At 38.0% G+C, this 20,268-nt stretch overlaps 1 protein-coding gene across 2 annotated transcripts in view; it reads left to right on the top strand.

Annotated features, from left to right (window-relative positions):
* The window catches only part of LIN54 (lin-54 DREAM MuvB core complex component), a 70,199-nt gene that overhangs the window by 11,233 nt on the left and 38,698 nt on the right, over nucleotides 1-20,268 (top strand). The window contains exons 2-4 of one of the 2 annotated variants that reach the window (XM_090266230.1): nucleotides 6,575-7,286; nucleotides 11,481-11,604; nucleotides 19,775-19,917. In XM_090266230.1, the coding sequence (XP_090122356.1) occupies nucleotides 6,575-7,286; nucleotides 11,481-11,604; nucleotides 19,775-19,917 (979 nt within the window). Of the gene's footprint in view, nucleotides 1-6,574; nucleotides 7,287-11,480; nucleotides 11,605-19,774; nucleotides 19,918-20,268 lie in introns of those variants that run through there. The other variant, XM_090266231.1, reaches the window with a different exon arrangement.

Below are 20,268 nucleotides of genomic sequence, written 5' to 3'. Positions count from 1 at the left end.
GAGGGAACACGCCCTACTTCATTTTATTAGGGTAGCATTATCTCCTGGGGCAGCCACTACAAGAAAAAAGAACTATAGACCAATATCCTTCATGAGCGTAGACAAATGCTTAACAAAATATTGGCAAGTAGAAGTCAGCAATAATATCTCTGGGGATGCAAATCCCCTTTCTGCATCTCCGTGGGCCTCTACATTTCTGCTCTATGGGACATGGGGCTGTGGGGGAACTGGTACACACATGATACTCATGTTCCTTGCTGTGCGGTGAATAGTAAGTCCTCTGTCTCTAACCTGGGACTACTGTGTGGTCTGCCAGTATCTATGAAACTAACAGGCTGCTTTGTTAGCTTGCTTGGAGGATCAAAACTCTCAGACTCCTCCCAGTCTTGAGGATGGAGTGCTGACAGAGAGACTTGGTGCTCTGAAAGAGAAAGGATGAGGGAGGACTGTGCTGGCTGGGTTAGGGGATAGGAAAAGACTCTGGCATCTGGTAGTGATTGTTCTTACCCAGGTGGTGGGCAAGGGTGACAGGGGCAGGGAAAGTTAAGAGTCCTCCAGTGTTTTACCTCTTAATGAACCTTTAGGGGCTGAGCTGAGAGGTAGCCAGGATGGTGCTTTGGTTGTACACTCATCTCCCTGGCCTCACATGAAAGACAGTGTGGCTGCAGCAGCTGAATTAAGGAGACTCCAAAGGTGAGAAAATAGTGTCAGAAATGAGGATATAGAGCTTTAGGTGGACTGAAAACATTAGTAGTTTGTTTAGTTGAGCTGCAAGTGTGGGTGCTTGAAACTTAAAGTAAATGCACTCTTAGGTCACTATCTCCCTCATGGCCTGGCCTTTCTCTCTTCCTACAGACTTACAGTGCTCTAAGGGGAAAGATGAATGGCGTCTCCCAGTCCTTAAGAGGGACTCAGATGCCACACCAATATGTCTATGCTAGGGGAAATTCATGGAGAGGTGGGAATTAACTTTGTATGGCTCCATTGGATACTGGCACTCAAGTCATTGTCATACTTTGGTTCTGTGGGGGACCCGAGTACTGTATTCAGATGCAACTGATGGGGCTTGGGCAAAGTTTACAGTAGGGAAGGAAAGGCAAGGTGACATTTCAGGTGATGGGGTTTGTTGTTGTGTGCTGTTGTGACTGTCATTGCTAAAGTATAGTTGGTGTTGATTTTACATGCCTGCACTGTACATGTCCATAAGTGCCAGAGTGTATTCTCCTAGTCAGGAAGAACCATATGTAGAAAAGTGCTAGAACTTTGGGGTCCCAAAACCCTAATGATCCCTTTGAGCTACAAGTTTTTGTGACTGATGATTTGGCAACTTATATGTATAAAGAACTCATCCAACTCGATAAGAAGACAAAACAAAAACAAAAACAAAAAAAACCCCAGTATTTTAAGATTGGTAAAAGATTCTTACAGGCACTTGTCAAAAGAAAATATGCAAATAGACAATACCCAGGTGAAAAAAATGCTCAACATCATTAGTCAATGGTAATTGCAAAGCAAAACCACAATGAAATATCACTTCATATCTACTAGAATGGCTAAAATTAAAAAGACTGACAATACCAATCGTTAGTGAGGATGTGGAAGAGCTTAAACTGTTGTACGTTTCCAGTGGGTGTATAAAATAGTGCAGCCAAGTTGGAAAATTGGTGGTTTCATGTAAGGTTAAAACACTAACCTATGATCCACAAGTTTACTTCTGTGTATTATTTAAAATAAAAGAAATTCTATATACATAAAAAACTTGAACTTGAATGTTCATAGTAGTAGAACTTGAGTGTTCATAGATGGATTATCCATAAGAGTCCCAAAACGGAAAACAGACGAAATGTCCATCCGTTGGTGAATGGATAAACAAATATGGTAGATTCTTACAATGGAATACTACTCAACAATAAAAAGGAACAGAACTATTAATAAATGCAAGAATAAAGATAAATCTCAACATACTGAGGGGAAAATCTCACACCATATGATCCCTTTATATCATGAGTACATAATTTGTGACTCCATTTATATGAAGTTCTAGAATGGGCAAAAGGTAAAACTCATCTGTAGTGATAGAACAGATAGATCAGATCAGTGGTTGTTTAGGATGAGATTGACTGGAAAGGAGTAGGCTAATTTTTTGTTCATTTAAAAACAATTGTTAAAACTTGAAGGCAATATAATTTTGTGATTAAAATTATGAAATAATAATAAAACATGTCCTGAGTTTTGAGTTCTGGCTCTTCCATTTATACTATGTGACCTTAGTCAAATTATTTAACCTAAGTTTCTTCATCTGTAAAATGGAAGTGATAATGATATCATCTCAGAGTTGCTGCGACGGTAAATTAAATTGCCATCACTGGTAGATAGTAAATGATTAATAATGATGATTAATTTTGGCAGTATTAATATTAATATTTGTCTATGCTTATCACTATAATTTGCACCCCATGTCTGTTACTCTTGAAACGGTATTGCATTTTTGTATTTTAAAAAAGAGAAGAATCGTTGATTAGGTTCCTATGGATCTTTGATATTATACAGACAAATAACTTCCTGCTATTTAGTCAGTCATAAACATGATGTACTTTCTTTTTTTCTGTCTTCATTTTAAAAAATTTATTATTTTTTAATATCTTTTTTATTGTTTTATTACAGTTGTCCCAATTTCCCTCCCGTTGCTCTCCACTGCTCCCCCCACTCCCAATCAGTCGCCACCCTGTTGTCCATGTCAATGGGTCATTTATACTAGCTCCTTGACTAAACCCTTCCCTGATGTACTTTGTCTTTAGTAAGTGAAGATAACAATACTGACTTCTTTATTGGAAGTTTTGCAGAACCTTTTGCTAAAAGCATCACAGTTCTGATTTGTTCATAATCTACATTATTATTATTGTTTTTAGAGAGGGGGAAGGGAGGGAGAAAGAGAAACATAAGTTGGTTGCTTCTTGCATGTACCCTGAACCTGCAGCCCAGTCATGTGCCCTGACTGGAAATTGAGCCAGCAACGTTTCAACTTGCAGAATGACACCCAACCAACTGAGCCACATGGGTCAGGGCTCTACTTTATTATTACTACCATTTTTTAAATGGAGACTGGCTGTATACCGCTCAAATAGTGGCCTTTTGATATTTTAAGTGACTAAGGAGGATTTGATAATCTTTCCAAATAAAGGTTTCTTTAGTATGACACTAACTGATCAGATGGGCCAAATAAGGCTTTTGATGTTCAGTTGCTGAGATGGATTACTCAAGAAATTCTTTTAACATTAATTTGAGTATTGAATGGATTTAAAAATATTCTTATTTTTATTTTATTGATTTTTTAGAGAGGGGGAAAAGAAGTCAGGGCATTTAATGGATTTTATGAATGATCTAATACCATCATTTTAAGACCTAGCTTCCTGAAGATTTGAAGATATTTTTTCTAATATCTGTTTATATTTTATTTTATTTAAGTTATATTTTATTGAACTGCCTATTTGTACTTTTTGATCCCCTCACCTCTTCACCCATCCCCCTCATCCCCCTCCCATCTGGCATCCATCAAAACACTCTTTATCCACGATTCTGTCTCTGTTCTTGTTTGCTTAGTTTGTTTTTTAGATTCAATTGTTGATAAATATGTATTTATTGTCATTTTATTGTTCATAGTTTTGATCATCTTTTTCTTAAATGAGTTCCTTTGACACTTCATATAATAATGGTTTGGTGTTGATGAACTCCTTTAGTTTTTCTTGTCTTGGAAGCTCTTTATCTGCCCTTTGATTCTAAATGATAGGTTTGCTGGATAGAGTAATCTTGGCTGTAGGTCCCTGCTATATGTGACTTTGAATTCTTGCCAATCACTTCTAGCCTGCAAAGTTTCTTTTGAGAAATCAGCTGACAGTCTTATGGGAACTCCCCTGTAGATAACTAACTACTTTCCTCTTGCTGCTTTTCACATTCTCTCTTTATCTGTGCTGGCTGGTGTGGCTCAGTGGATTGGGTGCCAGCCTATGAATTGGAAGGTCGCTGGTTCAATTCCCAGTCAGGACACATGCCTGGGTTGCAGGCCAGGTTCACACTTGGGGGGCTGGTGTATGAGAGGCCAAGTCGAGGTTTCTTTCCCTTTTTCTCCTTCCCTTCCCCTCTAAAAATAAATAAATATATATATATGTGTGTGTGTGTGTGTGTGTGTATATATATATATATATATATATATTTAAAGATTCTCTTTATCTTAACCGTTGGCATTTTAATCATGATGTGTCTTGGTGTGGTCCTCTTTGCATCCATCTTGTTTGGGATCTCTGTGCTTCCTGAACTTGCATGTCCATTTCCTTCACCAAATTAGGGGTGTTTTCTTTCATTATTTTTTTCAAATAAATTTCAAATTTCTTGCTCTTATTCTTCTTCTGGCACCCCTATGAGTGAATGTTGGAACACTTGAATTTATCCCAGAGGCTCCTTACATTATCCTCATTTTCTTTTACTCTTTTTTTCTTCTTGTTGTTCTGATTGGTTGTTTTTTTGCTTCTTCATGTTTCAAATCATTGATTTGATTCTCAGCTTCATTCAATCTGTTGTTGTTTCCCTGTAAATTGTTCTTTATTTCAATTAGTGTATCCTTAGTTTCTGACTGGATCCTTCTTATGCTGCTGAGGTCCTTACTAAGTTCCTAGAGCACCCTTAGAAACAGTGTTTTGAACTCTGTATCTGGTAGGTTGCTTACCTCTGTTTTGTTTAGTTCTTTTTCTGGTTTTTGATCTGTTCTTTCATCTGGGCCACTTTTCTTTGTCTGCTCATTTTGGCAAACTTCCTGTATTAGGTAGAGCTGCTATGCTTCCCTGTCTTTGTAGTGTGGCCTAATGTAGGAGGGCTCAGTGGCACAGCCTCCCCTGTCACCCAAGCTGTGTACTTGAGGTATGCCCTTCGTGTAGACTGAGTACACCTTCCTTTGGTAGTTGAACATTGGTTGCCATTGGCAGGTCAATGGGAGGGATTTACCCAGGCCAGTCAGCTACAAGGACTGGCTGTGACCAAGACCACCATCATCTGCTCTCTGTGGAGGGTCAGCTGTGCAGGGGCAGGGTGGTGGTGCTCCAGTGTGACCAGTAGCTGTCCATTGGGTGTGCAGGCCTTGGTGCTTCTTGAGTGGTGCAGGCCTAAGACAGCCCCCACCCGTGTTTTGCTCAGGGCCACCCTGCATGAGCTACAAAGCAATCCGAGGTGGGTGCTATTTGTGCTGTACTGCAGGTTCCCAGGTGAAGCCAAACTGTGAACCTAGGCTGGCTGCTGCTAGTGCTGAGTCTTGGGTCACTAAGTAAGAGGCTTAGTGGGGCTCATAAGGCTCATGAGGCTGACTGGTGCTTGTTTGAGAGGGTTTAGAAAGTTGTGAAGCTTGAGCTAAGACCAGGCATTCATATGGAAAAGCCACTGTTAACAGCTGTAAGTTAGGTGGGACAGAGCCTCAGGTGAACTCCAGGCAAGGCAAACAGTGTTGGCCAGGTTGATGGAGTCTTAGATATGGTACCTACCTGTCAACTCTGTGGCTCTGTTTGGGGAGGGTTCAGAAAAGTGACAGAGGCCACTGTCCACCTTTGTGTCTTGGAGAAAGCTGTCCCCCAGTTCTCACCTTGATGTCAGACACTTCATTCCCTCCCTGTATGCCACTGGTGACTTTCAAGCTGCTACCCTGGTGCTGGAATGCAGAAGGAGTGAGTCTGTTTAAGTCCACGTGTGTGGGTTCTTTTAAGAGGAACTGCTTGGCACTCTAGAAGTTTCTTCCACCAACTGAATCCCCTCTGGTTTTTGCAGCCAAAAGTTATGGGGATTTATCACTCTGGCACTGGAACCCTGGGCTGGGAGCCTGGTGTGGCACTGGGACACCTCTCTCCCAAGATATCACTCTGGAATCTTTATCCACTGCAGGTGGACGTGGGATCAGCCCGTTCTATTCTCTGCTTTTCCCACCAGTCTGATGGATGTGGTTTCTTTAATTCCATAGTTGTCAGACTTCCATTCAACTCGATTTCTGATAGTTCTGAGTGATGGTTGTCCTATAATTTAATTGTAATTTTGATGTGGTTATGTGAGGAGCTGAGCCATGTTTACCTGTGCTGCTACTTGGCCAGAAGGCTACCCTGTTTATATTTTTTAAATCTTTATTTCTTTGTGTGCATCAGCACTTCCCAAGTGTACCAATAGGAGTAAAAACTGGGAAGAAATCAGATAATTAGACATATCAAAGATTTTAAAGTTTTATGAGTGGGCATTGGGAAGGAGTTTCCTGTAATTTAGTGACTTACCGTTGCCTAACGTAATGTATGTTCGGATTGAAACATGGTTAATGAGACTGTCTGGCTCTAGTATTATGTCTCATATAACTTATAGTTCTGATTCTTTAAAGTTGAGGATATGTTAACATGGTTTAACCCACACCTGCGTTAGGAATAATCTTCATTTATGCATCAATAAGAAATGTCATTTAAAATTTTGTCATTTGCATTTTTCCTTGAATTTTTTTCTTTCTCTTAAATCTGTTTTTGAAACCTAGTAACTTTTTATTTTTCAACTTTTATTGCAGCACGTGGTCAACTTCTAGCAGGAGAACGATCATGGAGGTGGTGCCAGCTGAGGTGAATAGTTTGCTTCCAGAGGAAATAATGGACACTGGTCTAACTTTAGTGGATGATGATAGTATTGAGGCTGTTATTGTTTCATCCCCAATTCCCATGGAGACAGAACTGGAAGAAATTGTCAACATAAATTCTACTGGTGACTCTACAGCCACGCCCATTTCCACGGAACCAATCACAGTGTACAGTAACCACACTAACCAAGTTGCAGTGAATACAATTATTAAAGCAGATTCTAATACCACAATGAAACCAGCTTTTCCAAGTGGCCTTCAAAAACTTGGTGCTCAGACTCCTGTGACTATATCTGCCAATCAGATTATTTTAAACAAAGTATCACAGACATCTGATCTTAAACTTGGCAATCAGACCCTTAAACCAGATGGACAGAAGTTAATTTTAACAACTTTGGGCAAGTCTGGTTCACCAATTGTTTTAGCACTACCCCATAGCCAACTGCCCCAGGCTCAGAAAGTTACAACTCAGGCCCAGTCAGGAGATGCTAAATTACCACCACAGCAAATTAAAGTAGTTACCATTGGAGGGAGGCCAGAGGTGAAACCTGTCATTGGTGTCTCAGCATTGACCCCAGGAAATCAACTGATTAATACAACAACTCAGCCCTCTGTGTTACAGACCCAACAGTTAAAAACAGTACAGGTAAAAAAAGGGGGCTTATAAATTAAAATGCATGTTAAAAATTAAATTGATTGGTAGTTGTATTTGTAGGGTGATTAAATGCTTAGTTGTTACTTTTGAATGTTGCTTTTAGGAATTGTGTGAAGTTTTTTGTTTTTTGTAAAGTTTGGTATGTCTAATCCTTGGAATATTTTTGCTAGAGAACTTAGAGCAAACATTTTGGTTATATTTCAGATGAGTGTTTTTATAGCTTTTTTTACTTTTTTAAATGCATTTTATTCTTAATAATAGTTTGATTACAAGGATGTTCTGCTGGTATAAAGATGCCACAGTTGCTGATGGGCTGTCAAAAAGTCATTCAGACATGATTTTTTCAGTTAGCAGATGGCCAAAGTCTAGGAAAACTTGCTGCTCTGAGAAACCCTCGGAGCCAGAAGTAGTACATACTAGCCAGTTTGTGCCTTTCTTTGGAGCTTACTGTGCATTGCCATCACTCATATTTGTGTTTTGGAAAAGGTAGTGCCGTGTGATAGTATGTAACATATAGGCTTTAGGTCAGACCAACTAGATTTGAGTTGCCTCTGCTACCCTACCACCTGTGGAACTTTGTATAGCTTACTTAAAATCTCTTGAGTTTTTTACTGTAGCAAGAAGATGGCTATTTGATCATGAAGAGATACATAGCAACAGAAAGTACTTGATGTAGTTCTCAAAACTTTGAGGACTCTTTAAAATGGTACCTATTATTAGTATGAATAGGATCTTAACATAGAAGGTTAACAGAACATTTATTAAATAGTTTCCCATTTTTCATGCTCAAATAGGCCTTTTTCAGTAACCACTACTCTTAGAAATACAATGATTCACTTAACACCAGAGAACACAAATACATTCCCTGTTTGAAAAAGTTGCCTTTTAGAAAAAAAGAAGGAAGGAGTTAAGAGAACTGAAGCAGTTGTATAAGGAAATAGGAAGGTTTGGGAAACTATCTACTGTAAGCTGATAGTAGAAGTAACGTTTGGTTATTATGTTGGCAAAATATTAGAAACTTATTTTTCATGGGCTTTTATTTAAGAACTTTGTAAGATTTCTCAAACCTTGTAATTTGCCATGTCCTTTCTGCCACTGTTAAACATTCAGTGTTCTTTTTGTTGTTGTTCATTATCATCTCACTTATCTCTGACTTCCTTTTACTTCTTTCTTTTTTTTTTTTTAATTTATTTATTTTTAGGGAGAGGAGAAGGTAGGAAGAAAGAGAGGGAGAGAAACATTGATAGGTTGCTCCTCTCACGCCTCCAACTGGGGACCTGGCCTACAACCCAGGCATGTGTCCTGACTAGGAATCTAACTGGTGACCTTTCGGTTTGCAGGATGATGCCCAACTTACTGACAGACACCAGTCAGAGTCCTTTTACTTTTTTTGATGAGAGTCTCTTCAGAGAGATTCACACATCTTGTCCTTAGCTTGTTTTTTAAATCAGTTTTGAAATTTGTTTAGTATTGGTTTACCAGAGTATATCCTGCTTTAGAGAGATGTATCATAACCATGTCACAAGAAACTGATAATGTAAATCAGAATGTCATTTTTTTCATATATAAGAGTGATGTACACATATTGGTTTAATGACCAATTAATTCCACTAATTTTCTACTCTAATCACCTCAGTACTGATAAAACAAAAACAAAAACAAAGAGTGGGACTTAATTCTTATAACTTCTTTTATTGTTGTTACTTTTATAAACCCCAATTGTATTTATTAAAAAGAACTTCGGTTTTAAGAAACAATAACCAAAGCCAAAGAAACCCCATTTAGGATATTGTTCTACTTGCCTAGTTACTTTTAGGCAACCCGAATCCTTCTAACTCAAAAGTAACTTACAAAGCTTGGAAGCACAGAAAAAAATAAACTACATGTCTGTATGTTTCCTTTCTAGGCACCAAAATATTTGGTTTATTATTACACGGTGTATATGATTCTCTGGTTTTTTTCCTAGACAGTCCTCAGCGTTGTCTTAAGTTTATTGAGTATTGAAACTGTTAGGGTATGGACAGCAGGTAAGGGTGGAAGAAGGAGACCCATCTTGAAAAATGAAGGAAAGAGGTGACAGTTGAGGCCAGAGGCAGTAACAAAGAGGTATAGTTATACTTAATTACAGATATATAAACATTTTCCCATGTTTCTTTTGTGTAGTATTTAAGAGTAATAAATAACTAGTAGTCTGGAACAGCATAATTCCTAACTAGTTCTTATATCTATTCAGTACAGTGCCAAAAATTACCTGCATGTATTATTTGATCAAACATTTGGCTATCTTACTTGTAAATAATCATTTTGATTCATTTTTTGTCTTAATCTGCTGATTGGATACATTTGTTATAAAATGATCCTTTATGCTTTGTTTTACTTAATAAAGTAATTCTGTTCTAGGGTAGTTTGGAATTCATAATGCAAAAATCATGGTTTCTTAACAGAACCAGAAATCATTATTTTAGAGCAAAGCTCCATTAAAGAAACATAACAAGGGGGCAGGTTGAGATTGTTCATTTGATAGATTACTGTGCTTTTGGTTGTACTGTTTACATTTTTTTATTATGATTGTAAGTATTCATATAATCATATGATTGTGAAATTCAATTAAAGATGGATAAATACTTTAAACTCTTAATCTTTATTTTATAGCTAAGATTGTTTATTTTGAGACATGGATTTTAAGAATATCAGTACTTTGACCTCTTAAGATTTTTAATACTAAGTCAGTAGATGACATATTCTGACTTACTTCAGAGTTTTAGACCTGAAAACATTTGAGGAATATATCCTCTTTCATATCCCCAATTGCATTGGTCTGTTTGAAGTACAATTATGAATTTATTTGGGTATATCAGAGTTTTGCAAGTTGAGTATTTTTAAGATAGTAATGGACCCTCCTGTTATTTAAAAAAATGATTTATATTTTATTTACATTTGTTTTGTTACTAATATGTTCTGAGTGTAAGAAAGTGTAATATATGCTAAGTGTAACAAAATGTGTTATATAGTTTAATTTATAATTTGAGGACAAAGCCGATATTTATCCGGGTCTGTGATCTGTTACAGGTTCTGGTATATTTCTGTCCTTCAAGTTAGTCGTGTTTATTCATTTTGAGTCATTATTTCCAATAATAAATAGTACTTTCAGGACCTCAGTTTTCATATCTGCCCAAAGGTAAAATTAACGTTTAATTTCCTTCGTGCTCCAAAAGTCTGATTTTGTTTTTAAATCTTCACCCAAGGACATTTTCTATTGCTTTTAGAGAGAGGGGAAGGGAGACAGAGAGAGAGACAGAGAGAGAGAGAGAAAGGGAGGGGGAGAAAGAAAGAAACATTAATATGAGCAACATCGATTAGTTGCCTCCCATACGCTTCAAGGATCGTATGCCCCAGCTGGGGTTGAACCTGCAACCTGGGTATGTGTCCAACCAACTGAGCTACACTGGTGAGGGCAAAAAAAGTATATGATTTTTATCATACCTCAATTTCTGCTTTTAACTTCTAGAAGGAGCCATCTCTTTGCATACATTGATAATTCCAATATAAAAACATTGGTAATGCTCCCTTTTTTGACTTGCGGAGAATTTTAGCTCAAGTCTACAGTGTGTCAATATATAACCTAAGATTGGAAATGAGTAAAATGCTCTCCCTTCAAGGAATTTATAGTGTAGTAAACAGTATTTTAGTAAATAATATTTGAGAGGTTTTGCCTTCAGAATAGTTTTTCTTTTGCCAAAGTTGTCTCTTTGTATCCTAGGGCATTAACTTTAGTTCTTTGTTTATGTACCCCTGGTATATATATTTAAAGCTAAACATCTAATCATAAATCCATCTTTCACCTGTATTTATATTTTGCTTCCAGTGGTCAATCTAGTTATATTTACAGGTAGCTTCATCGTTTGCACTATTCTTTCTTAACTTACTCTATTCCATCTTTTTATTGTTGAATAATTTTTTATTTTGAAAAAGAATATTGCTATGCCATAGTGTTTTATTAGTACTGTTGAATGTTTATTAAATAAACTTTATTATTAAACATTATTATTAACATTAATACTTAGATATATTTTGTTAAATGAGCTGATTTTATGTGTACTTCTGTATATTAATATTTTGTCTAATTTTGGCTGAATAGGTGTTTTATAGAAACAAATGGTCTTCATAGTTATTTATATATTTCAGATTGCTAAGAAGCCTCGAACACCAACCTCTGGTCCAGTAATCACGAAGCTGATCTTTGCAAAACCAATTAATAGTAAAGCAGTTACAGGACAGACAACTCAAGTATCACCACCAGTCATTGCAGGTTATATTTCTTTATAGTTTATTAAGCTATATATTCACCTTCCTTTTACGCTTAAAAAAGGCTCTTCCTACCACCTTGAAATGTATTAGTGAAACAAGTATAGTTTATTATAAATCAAACTCATTAATAAGAAATGTTACACTTATAAAATGCATGCTTCAAGCAAAATGCCTTATCTCAAAATCAGTCCATTACTTTAGTTTCCTTAGTTTGGGGTAGAATTTTACCATGAAAGTAGTATAAAGTCTTAAACTCTAATAATAATAGCTAATATCGTCTTTACTGTGTGCCTTGCACTGTTCTTAGCTCTTTATATACAGTGACTTCCATAATCCTCTGGCAGTTCTGTGAGGTAGGTAACTAATACCAGCCCCTTTTTGCCAGCGTGGAAATGGAGGTACTCATCTAGTAAATGGCAAAGCTGGAATTTGAACCCAGGCAGGGTGTCTTTAAAGCATATGTGCTAAGTTCAATAGTTTTAAATTAATACACATAGGATTATAATATTTCATGGTTTCTGTTTGAATTCTTGGGTTCAGTATTTTAATATGCTCTATATGCAGGGTTTTTTTTTAAATTTATTAAATTTTTCAAATTGATTTGAGAGAGAGAGAAACAAATTTCTTGTTTCACTTATTGGTGGGTTCTTGTATGTGTCTTGACTGGAGATCGAACTTGCAACTTGGTATATTGGGATGACGCTCTAACCAACTGAGCCACACAGCCAGGGCTCCAGTGTGTATTCTTGATAAGTGTGCTTCAGATGTTAACTAACCACGGGCTGGGAAGGAGGTATATATTAAAACCTCCTCATACTGTGTTAAATTTACAGACAGCATAACAGGCACCTCTGAAGTCAGTGGCCATGATTTGCCATTTTTACAAGGTTTGGAATTGTATATAGGGAGGCTTCTCATTTTAGCAAATGAGAGAAGGCGTGGAAAGATTGTGATATGAGGGCAGTGTTGGGTGAGTGAATGTTCTCTTTCTCTTTTGTCCTCAGTAGAGATTTTGTGATGGATATAGGAAGCTGGTGTCTTCGGCTGCTCGGGAGGCAGATATAGCCACAGAGGAAAGGGTTGGGGTTTGGAGCTAATTGCAGAAGTGGGCTTCAGTTGACTGAAAGTGAGCAAGGTTTGGATTTATTGAAGAAAAAGGGGTAGATGGAAAGAGTTAACCAGGAGGAATGTCTCAGTGCAATGTTCTTTACTGTTTTGAAGTTGGAGAGAGAGTCCCTTAAATTTTTTTAATTATGTGGGAAAATTGTATGCTAAGCAGTTGTGGTGTTTGCAGAGTGTCTGAATGCATTTTTTGTTAATGTCCGGATTTCACCTCTTACAATTTACTATAATAGGTGTGATTGCTGTGTCTTTGGGTCATTTATAATGTGTTGCACACTAATCATGGCTTCACCTTTTAATTCCAGATCTATTAGCCTTATCAAAATGCATAGAGATAAACTTCTGTTAAATTTCACTAGAACTGTTGGCATTAAGTTCAGTTTGGAGGGATAATTTTTACTGTTAACCAGGGCTTTATAGCCTTTTAAATGTATGTAAACCAAATTTTAAGCCACCAAAGCAGCTCTCCTATTGTCTTTTATCACAGGAGGTTCCATCATCTTTATATTATAGCTAATGATCTTTCAAAGTACACTGAGTTTATTTCTTAATGACATCTGGGCTTCTCCTTGAAGACGGATATCTTTTTTCTGCCTCTCAGTCAATATAAATTTATCTTTGTATGTAAGTGATTTTTCTAAAATGGGAATCTGATTTTGTCATACCCTTGCTTAAATTTTTCTTAGCTCTATTTATTTCCGGGCTTCGGTTCATTAGGATTAAGTTCAAAAGCCAGTGCTTTTGTAGCATTAAAGACATTTATTATCTAACACATACCTTTTTCATTTCAACTCCTATCAGCTCCAGGCGTACTGATTTAACCTATTTTAAGAGATTAACAAATGGACCATGTTCTCTCAGAACCGAAGATCTTGGCAGTGTTTCTTTTACCTGAAATGCCTTTCTCTGCTATTCCTCATGGCTAATGCCTCCATTTTATTTTTGATTACCTCTACCTGTCTTGGAAGCTTTTCCCCCCTAGGTTTAGTCAGGTACTGTTCTTCTGACCATCTCCTATGTGTTTGCATAAAACTTAATTACACCTACCAAGTACTTGATTTTAATTAGACTTCTATTAAATTTCAAACTGGCTTTAAAATTTTCTTTTTCCTTTTTTTAAAAGATTTTATTTATTTTTTTAGAGAGGGGAAGCAAAGGAGAAAGAGCGGGAGAGAAACATCGATGTCTGAGAGATACATCAATTGGGGGATCCTGGCCCACTAGCCAGGCATGCGCCCTTGACTGGGAATCGAACTGGTGTCCTTTTGGTTCACAGTCTAGCACTCAGTCCACTGAGCCACACCAGCCAGAGCTAAATTTTCTTTTACTTACACAGTATTGCAGTACTGTCTTTCTTGTTTGTCCACTAAATTCATTATTTTTCTTAATGGTAATTTGTTTTTTTGCTTCCCATCTACATTTTAAAAATTAATGTATTATTTTAAATTGTGAGAAAAAATATATATATAGCATAGAGCTGACCATTTGAATCATTTTTAAGCGGATAATCCAGTGGCATTATATACATTCACATTGTTGTGCCATCACCACCACTGTCTATCTCCAGTACTTTTTCATCTTGCAAAACCGACTCTCTATATCTATTAAATAAAACTCCTCATTCTACTCTCCTCCTAGCCCCAGCAGAAACTTTCTGTCTATATCACTTTAACTTTGCTCTTTTATGACTGGCTAATTTATTCATGATCCATCTATGTGATAGCATGAGTATATGTAGAACATTGACAGTAGTTATTTCATCTTGATCTTTCCAATACCTGGCACAGTTTCTGACACATGTGGCTCAGTGAATATATTGTTGAAATGAATACATATATCATGGAAACAGGGTAGTGGTATGGAAAGAGCTATTGGGAGACTTGTGTGTTAGTCATGGCTCTTCCATTGATTTTCTCTTAGATCTTGGTTTTAAATACAGTATCTGTTCATATTGCTTATTTCTATAAAATGCTGGTATCAACCATTACACAAGACTTTTGAGATGGTTAAGTGAAATATAGAGGTCCTTGTTATTAGAACTCCCAAGGTAAAAGGTTGCTGCAGTGGAGCAAACTTGATCAATGTGAAAATATTCACTAATGAATTGATCTCTTATAGAATTAGTCTTTGCTCAGATGTGCTAGCTGCCCAAACTGCCCCATCTGTAGCTTTCTGGAATATGTCTCTTGATTCAGGTGGAGACACCTGGCAGTAGAATGTCAATGCCTTGCAAACTGATTTCAAAGTGAAATTGCATACCTTGCATACTTTTATTTGTCTACAGAGCTAAGGATAAAAAGGGATTTGGAGATTAAATAATTAGAAGTGCTATCTGGATTAAAAACAAGCAGGCCCCTCAGTGGGTTTGATTATCCAGCATCTACTTGAAACACTTTTCAGTGACTGGAAACTCACTTGTGTTGAAACAGTCATTTCAATTGGAAATTTTTGTTAAAAGTTTTTCTTAGTGCTGAACTGAACATTTTTTATTTGATGCATTAGCGCTATGCAGCTAATGGTTCTAATCCTTCAACTTGACAGTCTTGATTCGTTAGGATAATCTTGGCTTTCCTACCATAATAAACAATCTCAAAATTCAGAAGTTTTTAAAAAATGCCCCCATTTAAAAAAAATTCATACTTAATATTATCTCCATATTCATTGTGGATTAGAAAGGGGTTATGCTCATGAGTCTCTCAAGGACCCAGGCTGACAGAAGAGCCATCATCTCAGATGTGGCAGAGAGAAACAGCTTTGAAAGGCCTTCCACAGGCAGTGAATACTCTGGCAAAGAAATGGCACACCTCGATTTCCGGCCAAGATGGAGGCCTAGACTGACACGGTCCATCTCCTTCCACAACTAAGAAGGAATACAGCTACTGCAAAATGAGAGATAACCAGAAGTTCCAGAAAATAAAGCTACGTGGAAGTCCAACATATGAGGTTATAAAGAAGTGGTGCTCGTCCAGATAGGTAGGAGGGGTGAAGCCAGGACAGAGAGGTAAAGTGGTAGCTGTAGCGGCGGCGGCGGCAGCAGGACAGCGGTAAGTACAGACACCCATATTTAAAAAGAGACAAGAAGCACCTGGGGAGCACCTCCGGCTGCAGACCAAACCCGTCAGCTCGTGACTCCAACGCTGGGGAAGGCAGACCCCCATTGCCTCGGACTGTGAGGGCTGGAGGGCGTGGGAACAGAGGAGTAGGCTCCTGCTCTTTCAGCAGAGAGTGAACAGCAGGAATCCGTCTTGGACCCCTGCCCCCACACAAAATGCCACAATGTGATGAGAAGGGTTGCCCGGTAGTGATGAGTGCACGGGGCTCCGTCCCCTATAGCATAGGAGGAGTGACAGCCCTGCCTATGAAACAAAGGTAAATGCAAAACTGTCAGGATGGCACAGATCATGATAGAGATCCCAGTGACATAGCTGACCAGCCAGCAAATATCTAATCTAATGGCTCAGCAGATAGGAAATCTTTCTGAGGCACAGTTCAGAGCTCTGGTTATATGAATGCTTACAGACATAACAGCAGGTCTTAAACAAGGTGGAAGGAATGAAGGCTAGTCCTGCTGAAAAGAAAGAAAACACACAAAAAACTAGTGGTGAGAGAAAGAAAACCAGGGATCAAATCAACAAATCAGAACATAGGGAAGGACTAAACTGTCAACCAGTGCAGAAAGAGGAAATGATAAGTGAGGAAAATGAGGAGGCTCAGAAACCTATGGGACAGCTATAAGCGGGCCAACATCCAAATCATAGGGTTGCCAGAAGGTGAAGAAGAACTAGAAATTGAAAATTATGTGAAAGAATAATGAAGCAGAGCTTCCCTAACTTGAGGAAGGAAATAGACTTACAGGTCCAGGAAGCACAGAGAGTTCCAGAAAAACTGAACCAAGGGAGAACCACACCAAGACACATTATCATCAAAATATCAAAAATTAAGGATAAAGAGAGAATCTTAAAAGCAGCAAGAGAGAAGAAGAGAATTACGTACAAAGGGGTCCCAATAAGACTGTCAGCTGATTTCTCAAAAGAAACTGCAGGCAAGAAGGGATTGGCAAGAAATATTCCGAGTAATGAAAAGCAGAAACCTACAACCACGATTACTCTTACCAGCAAAGCTGTCATTCAGAATAGAAGGGCAGAGAAAGTGCTTCCAGGACAAAGTAAAACTTAAGGAGTTCATCAGATCCAAACCACTGTTATGTGAAGTGTTAAAGGAACTTGTTTAGGAGAAGAAGGGTCAAAACTATGAGCATTAAAATGAAAACTGTATCACAACAACCAACAGCAGAAGCTAGGGAATCGAAACAAAGACAAACTAAGTAGGCAACAAGAGTGGGAAAAGAATTAGAGGTATGGGGAACATTTTGGGGGGAGGTCAGCAGAGAGGGGGAAGGTGGGGAAGAGAGGGAGATGGTACAGGAATTAAGAAGCATAGTAGGAGGAAGTGGAGTAGATAGGAAGATATTGAGAAGAACTTTATGCACAACCAATGGGCATGGACCAAGGTGGGGAGGCAAACTACTGGAGGAAGGTGGGGATCACTGGGTGGAGGGGAACAAAGGGAGAAGAAATTAGGACTACTATAACAGCATAATCAATAAAGCATGTTAAAAAGGAAAAACAACGAATGGCATCAAAAAAAAGGAAAGAAATGACACACCTTACTTCTCATAATCATTGGCCAGAATTAAGTCACGTGTATCTAACCTAACCACAGGGAGTGTACAGGAGTAGGAAGTTCAGTTCTACCAAGTGCCCAGAATGGGACAGAACCAGAATGCTTGATGAATAGCACTAAAAACTATCACACAGTCTTTTAAGAATTTGGAGCCCTGGCCTGCGAACCAAAGGGTCGCTGGTTTGATTCCCAGTCAGGGCACATACCTGGATTGTGAACCAGGTCTCCAGTTGGGAGTGCGCAAGAGGCAACCACAAACTGATGTTTCTCTCCTCTTTCTCTCTCTCATTCCCTCTCTCTAAAAATAAATAAAATCTTTAAAAAACAGAAAACAAATTTGGAGATGTCATTTTTTATTCCTCTTTTTGTTAGGATAAAAATTACTAATATTTCAACTCATAATATGATTTCTAATTCCCTAAGCCATCCAGACACACTAGTTTTTCTGTGTTGTTCCTAAAAGGTATTGTCCAGAAAAAAAAGAATATTTCTTTATTCTTTTTTTAAAGTATATTTTATTGATTTTGTTGTTGCAGTTGTCCCAATTTCTTTTCCCTTTCCTCTCCTCTGCCTAGTACCTCTCTTCCCTCCAGCAATCCCACCCCACTTAGTTCATGTCCATGGGTTGTGCATATAAGTTCTTTGGCTTCACCCTTTTCCTATATTATTATTAACTTCCCCCTATCTATTTTGTACCAACCCATTATGCTTCTTAATTCCTGCACCTTTTCCCCACTTCTCCCCCTTTCCCTTCCCAGCTGATAACACTCCAAATGATCCCCATATCTATGATTCAGATGTTGGCACATTTAAAGATGTCCCAGAGGTCCCTAAGTCTCTTCTGATTTTTTTCAATTCTTGTTTCCTCATTCTGTACTGGTTGACTGTTTTTTTCTTCCTTATGTTCCAAATCAGTGATTTGAACACCAGTTTCCTTCCCCTCACCATTGGTTTTGTGTGGATTTTCCTTCATTTCATTTAGCATAGCCTTCATTTTGTCCCTTATGCATATGCCATACTTAAGTATATCTGTCAAGTCTGTGAGCATCTTTAACACAGTGTTTTGAACTCTGCATCTGTTAGGTTGGCTATCTCCTCATCACTTAGTTCTTCCACTGGAACCTTGATTTGTTTCCTCTTTTGGGCCATACTTCTCTGTCTCCTCCACTTGACAGGCTCCTTTGTTTGCCTCTGTGTCTTAGGTAGAGCTCTCCCACCTCTTAACGTTGCAAGCGGCGGAGCCTTAGGTATTTGTCAGTATGGGCAACCCGTTTCACCACTTCATGGTGCTATATGAAGGGGAGGTGTCTGAGAGGGAACAATACTGCTTGCTCAGCACTCACCCCTTTTCCAAGCACTTCTCTCGCTTCCCATATGGGACAGGCATCCCTCTAGCTGTTGCTCTGGCCTTTGTTTCCAGAGTGAGTGGGTCTGCGGATGTTCTAGGACCCTTTAAACAAGCAGACTTCTGAGAGCCCAGCAGCTTCTTCCTCCACCCCAACCCCCACTGGTTTTCACAGTGAGAAACAATGTGGCTTTATTTTCCCCTGCGCTGCAATCGGGAGCTGTGCATTCTGGTCTGGGGCAGGGAGTGCTCTCAGGTGTCCCTCCCTACTTTTTAAAATGTGTGACTGTGCTTTCTGCCAGCCTGCCGCCACACTGCTTCCTCTCTACTTTGGCTCCACCCCTCTTACCTGTCTGGATGAGTATTTCTTTATATCTTTGTTTGTTGGACTTCCATGCAGCTTGATTTTTTGGACTTCTCATTGTCTCTAGTTTTAAGATAGTTGTATTTCTTCTTAGTTGTGGAAGGAGATGCAGCATGTCTATCTCTATTTCTTTATTCTTACTGGAATCTGGCCAGAAAGATTTTTTTTTTCCTTTTGGCAGTATTAAATGAAATACTGCTCAAGTTAGTTCCATAACTATATGTTTTATAGATGTGGATTTAACTGTATCCTGTGCCTTAAGTTCAAATAGTAAAACAGCTGTAGTATAGTAGAACACAGAGATTGAAGTTTTAAGACTTCAAGTCCTAACTTTTAAGAGCTGTGTTATACAGGGCATGTTGCTTAGTTTTTCTGAGCCTATTTTCTATAGATTGAACAAGATTGATGAGAATGTGAGTGGAAGTGTTTTCTTGGGCTTTAAAGTGGTATTAAGTTACTAAGTGTTACTAGGAAACACTTTTCTCTCTGCTTAGGTTCATCATAATTCATTAGGGACTCATTTGAGTGTTTAAGTTAATATGTAGATACATATAAAATGATAAACATACTACAGTCCCTGTGAGTGTAGATCATTATCACATACATTTATTTACTTACTTTTAAAAGTCAAACTGATGTGTTGCCTCTCATTTGCAGGTAGGGTTCTTTCACAGTCTACTCCTGGGACTCCATCAAAGACCATAACGATATCTGACAGTGGTGTTATTGGATCAGCTTTAAATTCCACAACACAGACACCAAATAAAATAGCCATCTCACCTTTGAAATCGCCAAATAAGGTAAAAAAAATTAACCTTATGTGCCAAGTGTTGTGGTCAATGCTTTATTTTCTTACTGGTCACTTCAGATACTTCGTTTTAATATATTCCCAGGCATCTGAATAGGCATTCAGTGAATACAGGATTAATTTTGTAATCAAGGATATATGATATAAAAAACTTAGTCTAAACATGCTAAGGTGATTTTCATGGCCCATGTGAGTATGGGTACAACGAAACTTTTGAGTGAGGTACATTATGTGTTTAGTTCTTCAGTTAATATTTGTGCAAAATTATTCTCTTTGGATAAGTCACATATGTATATAGTGACTATATAAATCTAAAATGTTAAATGTAACCCTTTTTTGATAA

The sequence above is a fragment of the Furipterus horrens genome, unplaced genomic scaffold (genome assembly GCF_987537825.1).
Source record: "Furipterus horrens unplaced genomic scaffold, mFurHor1.1.pri manual_scaffold_2, whole genome shotgun sequence".
Lineage (NCBI taxonomy): Eukaryota > Metazoa > Chordata > Mammalia > Chiroptera > Furipteridae > Furipterus > Furipterus horrens.
The sequence above is the reverse complement of the archived record's forward strand: the minus strand, read 5'-3'. Positions and strand labels throughout refer to the sequence as shown.